This window comes from Oncorhynchus clarkii, chromosome 22 (assembly GCF_045791955.1).
Source record: "Oncorhynchus clarkii lewisi isolate Uvic-CL-2024 chromosome 22, UVic_Ocla_1.0, whole genome shotgun sequence".
NCBI classification, from domain to species: Eukaryota; Metazoa; Chordata; class Actinopteri; order Salmoniformes; family Salmonidae; genus Oncorhynchus; species Oncorhynchus clarkii.
In genome coordinates this window covers 28,779,684-28,794,683 of record NC_092168.1, presented here as the reverse complement: position 1 = coordinate 28,794,683, position 15,000 = coordinate 28,779,684, and the positions used below count along the sequence as shown (strand labels likewise).

Here is a 15,000-nt window from a genome sequence, read left to right as displayed (position 1 = left end):
AGACAGAGAGCGAGATGGGGGAGACAGAGAGAGAGAGAGAGAGAGAGGGGGAGAGAGAGAGAGAGAGAGAGAGAGAGAGAGACAGAGAGAAAGAGAGAGAGAGAGAGAGAGAGAGAGAGAGAGAGAGAGAGACAGAGAGAGAGAGAGAGGAAAAGACTGAGACTGTTGACACATCGGGTCACCCATCAGGGACAGGTCAGTACCAAGGGAAGAAAATGTTTGCGATCGGGTGTACAGGAGTGGTCTCGTGCAGCCAGAGATGGGGGAACTATATCCTATGCTCACACAAAAACCAATATAACAGAGCAGCCACAAAGCTCTGAGGAGCTTAGAAATGCCAATTTCTCTAGGAATGATTAAAAACATGTCACCACGGCTAATTTCACTATCAAATGTCACCCATAGCTCTGTCCCATAGCTGTCTGACTCCATTGAAAACCAGCCATTCGTTCTACACTAATTTCCTCACAGAGGCCCTGCAGACACATTTAGTGTCAGCAATAAAACTACACTCCATTAAGACTGGTCAGGAGAGGACAGGAGGAGGAAGAGAGAAAGCTGGTTGGCTGGTTGGTGTTTCAGTGTGAGAGAGTGTGTGTCAGATACACAGACAGTGTGAGGGTGTGTGTGTTTGCCCATGTGTGTGTGTGGTCACCCTGCCCAACCGTTTACCCACTAGACTGTGGAATGTTTTTTCTGTGTGAGAATGGTTGCCATAGTAAATGGCAATAAAGCTCTCTCCCTAAGAACCCCTGATCACCCTTTTCCCTCTCCCCCTCACCCTGTCTCCACACTCTCCCTCTCGTTCTGATTCTCCCCCTCACCCTGTCTCCACACTCTCCCCCTCACCCTGTCTCCACTCTCTCCCCCTCACCCTGTCTCCACTCTCTCCCCCTCACCCTGTCTCCACACTCTCCCTCTCGTTCTGATTCTCCCCCTCACCCTGTCTCCACTCTCTCCCCCTCACCCTGTCTCCACTCTCTCCCTCTCACCCTGTCTCCACACTCTCCCTCTCGTTCTGATTATCCCCCTCACCCTGTCTCCACTCTCTCCCTCTCGTTCTGATTCTCCCCCTCACCCTGTCTCCACTCTCTCCCCCTCACCCTGTCTCCACTCTCTCCCTCTCGTTCTGATTCTCCCCCTCACCCTGTCTCCACTCTCTCCTCCTCACCCTGTCTCCACTCTCTCCCTCTCCCCCTCACCCTGTCTCCACACTCTCCCTCTCGTTCAGATTGTCCCCCTCACCCTGTCTCCACACTCTCCCTCTCGTTCTGATTCTCCCCCTCACCCTGTTTCCACTCTCTCCCTTTCGTTCTGATTCTCCCCCTCACCCTGTCTCCACTCTCTCCCTCTCCCCCTCACCCTGTCTCCACACTCTCCCTCTCGTTCTGATTCTCCCCCTCACCCTGTCTCCACTCTCTCCCCCTCACCCTGTCTCCACTCTCTCCCTCTCACCCTGTCTCCACACTCTCCCTCTCGTTCTGATTCTCCCCCTCACCCTGTCTCCACTCTCTCCCTCTCGTTCTGATTCTCCCCCTCACCCTGTCTCCACTCTCTCCCCCTCACCCTGTCTCCACTCTCTCCCTCTCGTTCTGATTCTCCCCCTCACCCTGTCTCCACTCTCTCCTCCTCACCCTGTCTCCACTCTCTCCCTCTCCCCCTCACCCTGTCTCCACACTCTCCCTCTCATTCTGATTGTCCCCCTCACCCTGTCTCCACACTTTCCCTCTCGTTCTGATTCTCCCCCTCACCCTGTCTCCACTCTCTCCCTCTCGTTCTGATTCTCCCCCTCACCCTGTCTCCACTCTCTCCCTCTCGTTCTGATTCTCCCCCTCACCCTGTCTCCACTCTCTCCCTCTCGTTCTGATTCTCCCCCTCACCCTGTCTCCACTCTCTCCCTCTCCCCCTCACCCTGTCTCCACACTCTCCGTCTCGTTCTGATTGTCCCCCTCACCCTGTCTCCACTCTCTCCCTCTCGTTCTGATTCTCCCCCTCACCCTGTCTCCACACTCTCCCTCTCGTTCTGATTCTCCCCCTCACCCTGTCTCCACTCTCTCCCTCTCCCTCTCACCCTGTCTCCACACTCTCCCTCTCGTTCTGATTGTCCCCCTCACCCTGTCTCTACACTCTCCCTCTCGTTCTGATTCTCCCCCTCTCTCCCTGACTCTCTCTGATCCACTGCCAGGGTAAGAGGGAGAGAGGCCCACTATGTTAGAGCCCACTGAGGTGCCAAACCCCGATCCTCTTCCCTCCTCCCCAACCCAGGGCCCAGCACCCAGAGAGGAGCCAGAAGACTACCCCAGGGAGACATTAGAACAGAGGACAACCAGGAGGGGCTGGAATAAGGGAGAGAGAGGTAGAATAAGCTCACATGTTGTCTCTTTCTTCAGTTAATGGAATCAGTCGAACAAGAACAGGGCTGCAAGGGGACAGCAGAGAACAGTACTAAAGCATGAGTGGTGTTTGTGAACCGACCTTCTGGTAGTATTTGACCTCGTAGTCCAGTATGATGCCGTTGGGTCTCTCTGGTTCCAGCCAGGACAGAGAGATGCTGTTACGAGACGTACGGTCCTTCCTGATCACAGTCACTGGAGAAGGGGCTATAGAGAGGGCGTTGGGGGGGGAACAGAGAGAGAGAGAGATGATTGACCATATAGCACAACCTATAGCAGTTCACAGGAAGTTCATGCAGCATGTTCAGTCAGCAGTTTGTATCCTGTTAATAGTTCCTATTGAAGGGGTTTCTGTTGGTTCCTGTTGGTCTAATTGAGTTGATTAGTCCACCAGAGGAGGTCCATACTGGAAGGGGGACAGCAGTCATAACATACATCCACACAGACTGCATCTATACTACAGGCCAGAGTCTCAGAGATCAACCCCAGAGCCAGCAGGCACCATGATATCATCCTCAATGTATAAGGTAACATCAGAGGATATATAAACCTCATCCCTCCATGCATGCCCCCAGTGTATTACCCTCCCTCCATCCCTCCCTCTCTCTCATGTCGCATCGCCTTGGGAGCTCACATGGTCTCAATCTGGCACTGTAATTTAACTTAGGACTCCCTCCATCTCCCCCGCCATTCCTCTCTCCCCTCTTTTTCCACTTTTACAGTTGTCTAATTGCTAGCTGGAGCTGAGAGGCCAGGCTGCCATATGAAGACTGAGCTTTAATTTTATTAGACCAGAGGAAACAACATGTTTGTCTTTGAAATGTTCGAGCCTGTCTTGATTCTGATGATACAGCTTCAGCTGTTTTTCTCCACTAGAAGTGATTTTCTCTCTGTTAATGAATCCATATGGAGCGAGCGAGTCTAATTTCAGTCTCCACCGTCTGTCTGTCTGTCTGTCTGTCTGTCTGTCTGTCTGTCCCTCGCTCTTTCTCTCATTCCCTTTGTTTCTGATAGTGTATAGCTGTTGTTTTATTGGTTATGTAGTTTACGGGTGCAATGATTTATTATGTCTGGGCTGAAGACTGGTTTGATGTTGGGTTTCTCTCTCTCTCTCTCTCTCTCTCTCTCTCTCTCTCTCCAATCCTCTGTGAACAGCTCTGGGGAGCTTCCTGGTCTCAAGAGAGATTCTTCTCTCTCTTGCTCTCTCAGTCTCCCAAACAAGTCCCAATAGCCCACTGCAGAGAGGAGAGGATGTGACTCAAGTGTGTGTGTGTGTGTGTGTGTGTGTGTGTGTGTGTGTGTGTGTGTGTGTGTGTGTGTGTGTGTGTGTGTGTGTGTGTGTGTGTGTGTGTGTAGGAGAGGGGCTGAGACTCGTCGGTCGACACCCTGTCAGAATATCCGGACGATTCCCTCCCTTCTGAGACGGCCGGTGAATCCAGCTTTGGCAGGTTTAAACTGAGTCTATTGGTGTAGTGTGTTTGTGTGTGTTTCACTCTGACAGAGGGCAGCTTGCGTGTCCTCTCTCTCCACGGACAGAGCCACATGTGTGTTTAGGGAGCTGTACATTGACAACCCTAATCCTTGTCAGCTCAGTGTGATGGGCAATGCAGCTGCAGAATGAGGACGATGTGTGTGTGTGCGTGCGTGCGTGCGTGCGTGTGTGTGTGTGTGCATGCTTTGTTTGTACAGTCGTAGCCAAAAGTTTTGAGAATGACACAAATATTAATTTCCACAAAGTTTGCTGCTTCAGTGTCTTTAGATATTTTTGTCAGATGTTACTATGGAATACTGAAGTATAATTAAAAGCATTTCATAAGTGTCAAAGGCTTTTATTGACAATAACATGAAGTTGATGTAAGAGTCAATATTTGCAGTGTTGACCCTTCTTTTTCAAGACCTCTGCAATCCGCCCTGGCATGCTGTAAATGAACTTCTGGGCCACATCCTGATGGCAGCCCATTCTTGCATAATCAATGCTTGGAGTTTGTCAGAATTTGTGGGTGTTTGTTTGTCCACCCGCCTCTTGAGGATTGACCACAAGTTCTCAATGGGATTAAGGTCTGGGGAGTTTCCTGGCCATGGACCCAAAATATCAATGTTTTGTTCCCCGAGCCACTTAGTTATCACTTTTGCCTTGTGGCAAGGTGCTCCATCATGCTGGAAAAGGCATTGTTTATCACCAAACTGTTCCTGGATGGTTGGGAGAAGTTGCTCTCAGAGGATGTGTACCATTCTTTATTCATGGCTGTGTTCTTGGGCAAAATTGTGAGTGAGCCCACTCCCTTGGCTGAGAAGCAACCCCACACATGAATGGTCTGGGGATGCTTTACTGTTGGCATGACACAGGACTGATGGTAGCGCTCACCTTGTCTTCTCCGGACAAGCTTTTTTCTGGATGCCCCAAACAATCGGAAAGGGGATTCAGAGAAAATGACTTTACCCCAGTCCTCAGCAATCCCTGTACCTTTTGCAGAATATCAGTCTGTCCCTGATGTTTTTCCTGGAGAGAAGTGTCTTCTTTGCTGCCCTTCTTGACACCAGGCCATCCTCCAAAAGTCTTTGCCTCACTGTGCGTGCAGATGCACTCACACCTGCCTGCTGCTATTCCTGAGCAAGCTCTGTACTGGTGGTGCCCGATACCGCAGCTGAATCAACTTTAGGAGACGGTCCTGGCGCTTGCTGGACTTTCTTTAGCGCCCTGAAGCCTTCTTCACAACAATTGAACCGTTCTCCTTGAAGTTCTTGATGATCTGATAAATGGTTGATTTAGGTGCAATCTTACTGGCAGCAATATCCTTGCCTGTGAAGACCTTTTTTTGCAAAGCAATGATGACAGCACATGTTTCCTAGCAGGTAACCATTGTTGACTGAGGAAGAACAATGATTCCAAGCACCACCCTCCTTTTGAAGCTTCCAGTCTGTTATTCTAACTTTATCAGCATGACAGAGTGATCTCTAGCCTTGTCTTCATCAACACTCACACCTGTGTTAACAAGAGAATCACTGACATGTTGTCAGCTGGTCCTTTTGTGGCAGGGCTGAAATGCAGTGAAAATGTTTTTTGGGGATTCAGTTCATTTGCATGGCAAAGAGGGACTTTGCAATTAATTGCAATTCATCTGATCACTCTTCATAACATTCTGTAGTGTATGCAAATTGCCATCATACAAACTGAGGCAGCAGACTTTGTGAAAATTAATATTTGTGTCATTCTCAAAACTTTTGGCCACGACTGTATGTTCAGGATAACAGACACAGAGATGTAGTTATACTGTATACTGTATGTTATGGGGACAAACTAAAGAAAATACTTTTCACACCTTCCAATCTTTAGTCTATTTTCATCAGCTGAAGGACCATCCCACATTAAACTCTTACTTCTACTATTCTCATCACACTATCCTCTCAGGAGACAGCTTGGTGAAATATGCAACCCTGACATCTACAGTATATGCATAACTGGTGATATGAACCTGATGTCAATGTCCTTTCAAAAGGCACAGAGAGATGAGAGGAAGGTTATAAGATCTGTGGGTTAAAACATGATAAGGATACACATAATCTGAGTACACACACAGACTGATAGAGAGCTCTGTTGAAATCTGCTATCTTGTTCTGCACCCAACTAACTGAGCTCTCTGAACTTAAATGTTCTGGTCCCCCTTGGTCAGTTCAGAGTTATGATCGGCGACCTCTATGTTGATAAATGTGTCAGTTTTTCTTAATATGTTTACTAGTTTTCTATATTGTATATTGTATGTGTTTCATGTATTTATGCAGAGCTCATCTGTAAAAGAGACCCTAGTCTCAACATGACTATCCTGTCAAAATAAAGCTACAAAATGAAATGAAAAAAAGACATAATTAGTGGATCTGTAGCCTCTACCCTCCCACTCCCTTAGAGCGGCACACACAAGTCAGGAGAGGAGTGAAGAGCACTAAATCTGTATGCACACACACACATAGGGAAAGATAGAAGGAGAGAGAGAAAGAACTACAGACAGGGATGTATAAAGAGAGAGAAGGAGAGAGAGGGTGTAGTGAAATCTAGTCATCATGCATGCATTCCAAGTTTGGTAACGGAATGTTGAGGTTTGCTACATTCCGCTGCAGAGAAATTGATTTGTCTCTGGGCGGGACTTTCACTGGGCCAAGTCCTCCCTTGAGATGTTGGAGAATGTTGGGATGTTGGAGAATGTTGGGATGGTGGAGAATGTTTATATGAGAGATCGATGTGAGCAGCCCATCCCTGTGTTACAATTGCCTGTGTGTGTGTTTGTGTGTGTGTGTGTGTGTGTGTGTGTGTGTGTGTGTGTGTGTGTGTGTGTGTGTGTGTGTGTGTGTGTGTGTGTGTGTGTGTGTGTGTGTGTGTGTGTGTGTGTGTGTGTATGTGAGTATGTGTGTTAAAGTGAGTGAATGTGTGAAAGAGTGTTTATATGATGGGTTGATGTGAACCCGTTTCAATTTAATGACTGTCTATAACAACTGAAAAACAACACAAAGATTTATACAGAGTGTATTTGTGAGGAGCGAGACATTTGATACTGGTGATAAACCACTGACGAACACTGGCTGGGATCAGAAGCAGGCAGTTCTAGCTAAAGTCTAAAGTCTAGAACTGCCGCTTACGCTTAATCCGGACGCTTATAAGAAGTCTCGCTATGCCCTCAGACGAACCATCAAACAGGCAGAGCGTCAATATAGGACTAAGAACGACCCCCCCCCTTTGTTTTTAAAATGCTGCCACTCGCTGTTTATTATCTATGCACGGCCACTTGACAAATTACCTTGACTAACCTGTATCCCCGCACATTGACTAGGTACCGGTACCCCCTGTATATGGCCTCGTTAATGTTATGTCATTTTCTTGTGATACTTTTAGATTTTATTTGTAAAAAAATTAAAAATCACTTTAGTTGATTTAGTAAATATTTTCTTAACGCTATTTCTAGAACTGCATTGTTGGTTAAGGGCTTGTTAGTATGCATTTCACGGTAAGGTTGTATTCGGCGCATGTATTCAGCGCATGTGACAAATAAATGCATAAATGTACATTTATGTGTGTGTCTTCATCTCCGGTCGTACCTGCTTGGTTGGTAGTGATGGTCACAGCAGCATATTGCCTCATTGTTGGGGCTAACTGGGACACTCCATTTTGAGCTTCGATCTCGAAGGTGTAGTTGGTGTGAGCCAGCAGATCTCCCACGGTTACGGTAGTGTTCTGCAGGCCTGCAGCACGGGGGAGGAACCGCACATTACTGCGACACGCCTCACACACCCTCTGGCCCTGCCTGCAGCGCTTACACAGCACGGTGAAGGTAACATCCTTACGACCTCCTGTGTCCTCCGGCCAGGACCAGTCCAGAATCACTGAGGTCTCATTGATGACTGAGATCACGTTACGAGGAGCGGAGGGAGGACCTGAAGAGGGAGGGAGAGAGAGCGAGAGAGAGAGAGAGAGAGAGAGAGAGAGAGAGAGAGAGAGAGAGAGAGAGAGAGAGAGAGAGAGCAATGAAAATATATAACATTTCTTGAGCGGATGGTCAGGGAGCCAGGAACATAAATCCCTTGAATACAGCAAAGTGACCTCAAGAAGCCCAAACAGATCAAATATTTGACTAAAACATAATAATTTCAAACATTATAATTGAATACTATCACATACAGTGCATTCGGAGGGTATTCAGACCACCTGACTTTTTCCACATTATGTTACGTTACAGCCTTATTCTAAAATAAGTATTCAGACCCTTTGCTATGAAACTCAAAATTGAGCTCAGGTGCATCCTGTTTCCATTGATCATCCTTGAAATGTTGCCACAACTTAATTGGAGTCCACCTGTGGTCAATTCAATTGATTGGACATGATTTGGAAAAGCACACACCTGTCTATATAAAGTCCCACAGTTGACAGTGCATGTCAGAGCAAAAACCAAGCCACGAGGTTGAAGGAATTGTCTGTAGAGCACCGAGACAGGATTGTGTCGAGGCACAGATCTGGGGAAGGGTACCAAAAAATGTCTGCAGCATTGAAGTTCCCCAAGAACACAGTGGCCTCCATCATTACTAAATGGAAGAGATTTGGATCCACCAAGACTCTTCCTAGAGCTGGCCACCCGGCCCAACTGAGCAATCGAGGGAGAAGGGCCTTGGTCAGGGAGGTGACCAAGAACCTGATGGTCACTCTGACAGAGCTTCAGAGTTCCTCTGTGGAGATGGGAGAACCTTCCAGAAGGACAACCATCTCTGCAAAACTCCACCAATCAGGCCTTTATGGTAGAGTGTCCTGACGGAAGCCACTCCTCAGTAAAAGGCACATGATAGCCCACTTGGAGTTTGCCAAAAGGCACGTAAAGGACTCACAGACCATGAGATCAAGATTCTCTGGTCTGATGAAACCAAAATTGTCCTGAATGCCAAGCTTCACATCTGGAGGAAACCTGGCACCATCCCTACGGTGAAGCATGGTGGTGGCAGCATCATTCTGTGGGGATGTTTTTCAGCGGCAGTGACTGGGAGATTAGTCACGATCGAGAGAAAGATGAACGTAACAAAATACAGAGACAACCTGTGTGATCATCCTGTCTGGGTTGTGCCGTGGCGGAGATCTTTGTGGGCTATACTCAGCCTTGTCTCAGGATGGTAAGTTGGTGGTTGAAGATATCCCTCTAGTGGTGTGGGGGCTGTGCTTTGGCAAAGTGGGTGGGGTTATATCCTTCCTGTTTGGCCCTGTCCGGGGGTGTCCTCGGATGGGGCCACAGTGTCTCCTGACCCCTCCTGTCTCAGCCTCCAGTATTTATGCTGCAGTAGTTTATGTGTCGGGGGGCTAGGGTCAGTTTGTTATATCTGGAGTACTTCTCATGTCCTATTCGGTGTCTTGTGTGAATTTAAGTGTGCTCTCTCTAATTTTCTCTCTCTCTCGGAGGAGGACCTGAGCCCTAGGACCATGCCTCAGGACTACCTGACATGATGACTCCTTGCTGTCCCCAGTCCACCTGGCCGTGCTGCTGCTCCAGTTTCAACTGTTCTGCCTTATTATTATTGGACCATGCTGGTCATTTATGAACATTTGAACATCTTGGCCATGTTCTGTTATAATCTCCACCCGGCACAGCCAGAAGAGGACTGGCCACCCCACATAGCCTGGTTCCTCTCTAGGTTTCTTCCTAGGTTTTGGCCTTACTAGGGAGTTTTTCCTAGCCACCGTGCTTCTACACCTGCATTGCTTGCTGTTTGGGGTTTTAGGCTGGGTTTCTGTACAGCACTTTGAGATATCAGCTGATGTACGAAGGGCTATATAAATAAATTTGATTTGATTTGATCCTTAAGGAAAATCTGCTCCAGAGCGCTCAGGACCTCAGACTGGGCAAAGGTTCACCTTCCAACAGGACAATGACCCTAAGCACATAGCTAAGTTTCTGAATGTGCTTGAGTGGCACAGCCAGAGCCCGGACTTGAAACCAATCGAACATCTGTGGAGAGACCTGAAAATAGCTGTGAGTGACGCTCCCCATCCAACCTGACTGAGTTTGAGAGGATCTGCAGAGAAGAATGGGAGAAACTCCCCAAAAATAGGTGTGCCAAGCTTGTAGCGTCATACCCAAGAAGACTTGAGGCTGTAATCGCAGCCAAGGATGCTTCAACAAAGTACTGAGTAAAGGGTCTGAATACTTATGTAAATGTGTTTTTTTTTATATATATATATACAGTATATATAAATATATATATATTTTTGTCGTTGTTTTTTTTGCAAACATTTCTAAAAACCTGTTTTTGCTTTGTCATTATGGGGTATTGTGTGTAGATTTATGAGGGTGGGGGGACAATTTAATCAATTTTATAATAAGGCTGTAATATAACAAAATGTTGAACGTTCGAATGCACTGTATATCTGTCTATTAGGCGTGGGAATACTTTAAAACAGATTTCCTAAATGAAAATAACTTGGAGCTGATTTGGGCCAAATTCATCCCACGGGCCGGCAGTTCAGGAACCCTGTAATATATAAATCAATCTGTGTGTGTGATGCAGTGACAGCAGTCTCTCTCTTTGGGCAGAAGATTCAGTTCAGTCACCAGTCACAGGGAGGGAGAATGGAGAAAGCAAGGACACGGAATAAGGCCAAACCTTTATAGACTCTCTCTGACAGATGGAAATGGCAGGTTTTACTGTGAACAGATTCTCTGAATATTTCCAGACTTTAATATCAGACCTATGGAAGTCATTACACCAGGAACTAACCAGAACCACTGAAGAGATCCACTGTAAAGAATTGGAACGAGGGAGGAGATAGGGTGAGGAGGATTGATTTTGACAATAGAAAGCCTTGTTGGTTTGTTTGTTAGTCTATGGTGTTGGGGTTCAGATGGTGGATACAGTAAACTCTACAGTACTATACTGTTCTAGCTCCTTGACTCCACTCTACTGCACATTCACAACGCTCATCTAGCTGCCTGAACATAATACTAATGACACCAGAGATCTGGGTTTCGCATCACTCTCCAACCTCAGGCTGCTACATAGGGTGTGTCATGTATAGAGGTATAGAGCACCAGATGTAATATGATCAGTGGAGCAGTGGGTGGAGATCAGTTCATACAGTCATACTGGTGTAAATATATGTTCCTGTCCAATCTTGACCTTCCTTTCCAGACTCCTGCTCATTACCTTAGTCTATAAAGGTTTTAGGACTGTAAAACAGACCTCTACCAGATCAGTATGAGGAATCTGGAAATACTGGTATGCTGTGGTTGTTCTGAACTCCCCCCAGGGACTACAGACATGGCTGCTGCTGCTGGTTTAATAGGACAGCAGTCATCAAGGATTCCAGGGCAGTGATCTATGGGTAATGTAGTTTAGGATACGGCCATCTGCTTCTGTAAACCATCCGGATACAGCTCAGAGAGAGAGAGAGAGAGAGGAATGATGATGAGAGAGAAAAAGAGCGAGAGAAAGAAATGTTGTCCTCAGAGACACTGTGGCTGAAATTGTTGAGAGAATATACAAATAGAGAGTAAACTCTTTTTGGCTCTCACTCACTCACACACACAAATGCACGCACATGCTCACTTGCTCGCACGCACGCACGCGCACGCACACACACACACACACACACACACACACACACACACACACACACACACGCACACACACGCACGCACAAACTTACACTAACAAACACAAACACACAGACTTACGTGTGCAGGCCATAGATGGCGGGTCTCCATCAGCACGGAAGTAGTTTTTCTCACAGCCACAGTGTAGCGCTCCCTCATGATGGGTGAAGCTGTGAGGTGGACACTTAGAACACTGGACATTACCCAGCAGAGACTTATAGAACCCTGCTCTGCATGCTGGAGAGAGAAGGAGAGGGAGGGGGAGAGAGAGAGGGAGGGGGAGAGAGAGAAGGGGAGGGGGAGAGAGAGAAGGAGAGGGAGGGGGAGAGAGAGAAGGAGAGGAAGGGGGTGAGAGAGAAGGTGAGGGGGGAGAGAGAGAAAGAGAGGGAGGGGGAGAGAGAGAAGGAGAGGGAGGGGGAGAGAGAGAAGGAGAGGGAGGGGGAGAGAGAGAAGGAGAGGAAGGGGGTGAGAGAGAAGGAGAGGGGGAGAGAGAGAAGGAGAGGGAGGGGGAGAGAGAAATGGTGAGGGAGGGGGAGAGAGAGAAGGAGAGGGAGGGGGAGAGAGAGAAGGAGAGGGAGGGGGAGAGAGAGAAGGAGAGGGGAGAGAGGGGGAGAGAAAGAAGGAGAGGGAGGGGGAGAGAGAAGGGGAGGGAGGGGGAGAGAGAGAAGGAGAGGGAGGGGAGGGGGAGAGAGAGAAGGAGAGGGAGGGGGAGAGAGAGAATGAGAGGAAGGGGGAGAGAGAAAAGGAGAGGGAGGGGGAGAGAGAAAAGGAGAGGGAGGGGGAGAGAGAAAAGGAGAGGGAGGGGGAGAGAGAAAAGGAGAGGGAGGGGAGGGGGAGAGAAGGAGAGGGAGGGGGAGAGAGAGAAGGAGAGGGGGGAAGAGAGAGGAGAGGGAGGGGGTGAGAGAGAAGGAGAGGGAGGGGAGGGGGAGAGAAGGAGAGGGAGGGGGAGAGAGAGAAGGAGAGGTAGGGGAGGGGGAGAGAGAGAAGGAGAGGGAGGGGAAGAGAGAGAAGGAGAGGTAGACAGTGAGAGAGAAGGAGATGGAGGGGGAGAGAGAGAAGGAGAGGGAGGGGGTGAGAGAGAGAGATGTGGTGAGTATATATAGCAGAATTGACAATAACAATAACGTTCCATAGAGAAATGAAAAATGTCACGACAATAGATCAAATCATATCCATAAAGGTATAATTAATAACTAGAAAAATACAGAATGAAAGACACATGGTGAGAGAGAGAGAGGTCAACAGGAGGAGGACGAAAGACGGGAGATTTTTTTTTGGGGGGGGGGGATGATGACACCTTCTTTTTTTCCAATCAAACCTTTCATTACTGTACAGGCTAGATGAATGACTTTAATCTTCTCTGATGACCGTGAGTATGAACCCACCTCCACAACCACACAACCACACACACACTGTAAATCTATAGCGGGGGTAATGGAAGAGAAGAATAGAACATGAAAACAGTGCCTCTCTCCCAGACCCATCCAGGACCCAGTATGAATGATGTAAATTAAGCTGTTGAAAAGGAGGGGGGGCTCAGTAACTACACTATTCACCATGATCCTGTTCTACTCCTAATGAACGGGGAGAATGACCAAATCACCAACATATCCCGCTCTCCTCCTCTCTTATTTCAGATCTTATAATTGTCATCTGATCCATGCTGAGCAGCAACACTTTAAAGTCAGCGAGCAGATTCTCTCAGAGACGTTTAACTCCACTTTCCAGCCCAGACTCTATAAGGGTTAAGGGTGTGTGTGTGTGTTACACTTCTGTAATGTTATTCTTTTAGAGAATCAGCAGGCAGCACATAGTACAGATATACAGTAGCTGCTTCCGGACATAACAGTAACAAATACAGAGGAGTAGAAATGTCCCCCGTCAGCTGTATAATGGGATAACCACCCAGTCAGCAGTATAATGGGATAACCACCCAGTCAGCAGTATAATGGGATAACCACCCAGTCAGCAGTATAATGGGATAACCACCCAGTCAGCAGTATAATGGGATAACCACCCAGTCAGCTGTATAATGGGATAACCACCCAGTCAGCAGTATAATGGGATAACCACCCAGTCAGCTGTATAATGGGATAACCACCCAGTCAGCAGTATAATGGGATAACCACCCAGTCAGCAGTATAATGGGATAACCACCCAGTCAGCTGTATAATGGGATAACCACCCAGTCAGCAGTATAATGGGATAACCACACAGTCAGCTGTATAATGGGATAACCACCCAGTCAGCTGTATAATGGGATAACCACCAGGTCAACTGTATAATGGGATAACCAAAAGGTCAGCTGTATAATGGGATAACCACCCAGTCAGCTGTATAATGGGATAACCACCCAGTCAGCAGTATAATGGGATAACCACCCAGTCAGCTGTATAATGGGATAACCACCCAGTCAGCAGTATAATGGGATAACCACCCAGTCAGCAGTATAATGGGATAACCACCCAGTCAGCTGTATAATGGGATAACCACCCAGTCAGCAGTATAATGGGATAACCACCCAGTCAGCAGTATAATGGGATAACCACCCAGTCAGCTGTATAATGGGATAACCACAAAGTCAGCTGTATAATGGGATAACCACCCATTCAGCTGTATAATGGGATAACCACCCAGCCAGCTGTATAATGGGATAATCACCCAGTCAGCAGTATAATGGGATAACCACCCAGTCAGCAGTATAATGGGATAACCACACAGTCAGCTGTGTAATGGGATAACCACCCAGTCAGCAGTATAATGGGATAATCACCCAGTCAGCAGTATAATGGGATAACCACCCAGTCAGCAGTATAATGGGATAACCACCCAGTCAGCAGTATAATGGGATAACCACCCAGTCAGCTGTATAATGGGATAACCACCCAGTCAGCAGTATAATGGGATAACCACCCAGTCAGCAGTATAATGGGATAACCACCCAGTCAGTATAATGGGATAACCACCCAGTCAGCTGTATAATGGGATAACCACCCAGTAAGCAGTATAATGGGATAACCACTCAGTCAGTATAATGGGATAACCACCCAGTCAGCAGTATAATGGGATAACCACCCAGTCAGGAGTATACTGGGATAACCACCCAGTCAGCAGTATAATGGGATAACCACCCAGTCAGCAGTATAATGGGATAACCACACAGTCAGCAGTACAATGGGATAACCACCCAGAAAGCAGTATAATGGGATAACCACCTAGTCAGCAGTATAATGGGATAACCACACAGTCAGCAGTATAATGGGATAACCACCCAGTCAGCAGTATAATGGGATAACCACCCAGTCAGCAGTATAATGGGATAACCACCCAGTCAGCAGTATAATGGGATAACCACCCAGTCAGCAGTATAATGGGATAACCACCCAGTCAGCAGTATAATGGGATAACCACCCAGTCAGCTGTATACCCATGCATAACGCAAACAGCACAACAAAGAATGAACCCCTAAATGAACCCCTAAATGAACCCCT

General features: G+C 47.4%; 1 protein-coding gene across 2 annotated transcripts in view; it reads right to left on the bottom strand.

Moving 5' to 3' along the window:
- The window catches only part of LOC139380741 (ephrin type-A receptor 3-like), a 154,429-nt gene that overhangs the window by 57,129 nt on the left and 82,300 nt on the right, over positions 1-15,000 (bottom strand). For both annotated transcript variants that reach the window (XM_071123724.1, XM_071123722.1), the window contains exons 4-6: positions 11,591-11,746; positions 7,479-7,814; positions 2,476-2,600 (exon numbers count right to left, since the gene is read on the bottom strand). In XM_071123724.1, coding sequence (XP_070979825.1) covers positions 2,476-2,600; positions 7,479-7,814; positions 11,591-11,746 — 617 coding nt within the window. The remainder of the gene's footprint in view (positions 1-2,475; positions 2,601-7,478; positions 7,815-11,590; positions 11,747-15,000) is intronic.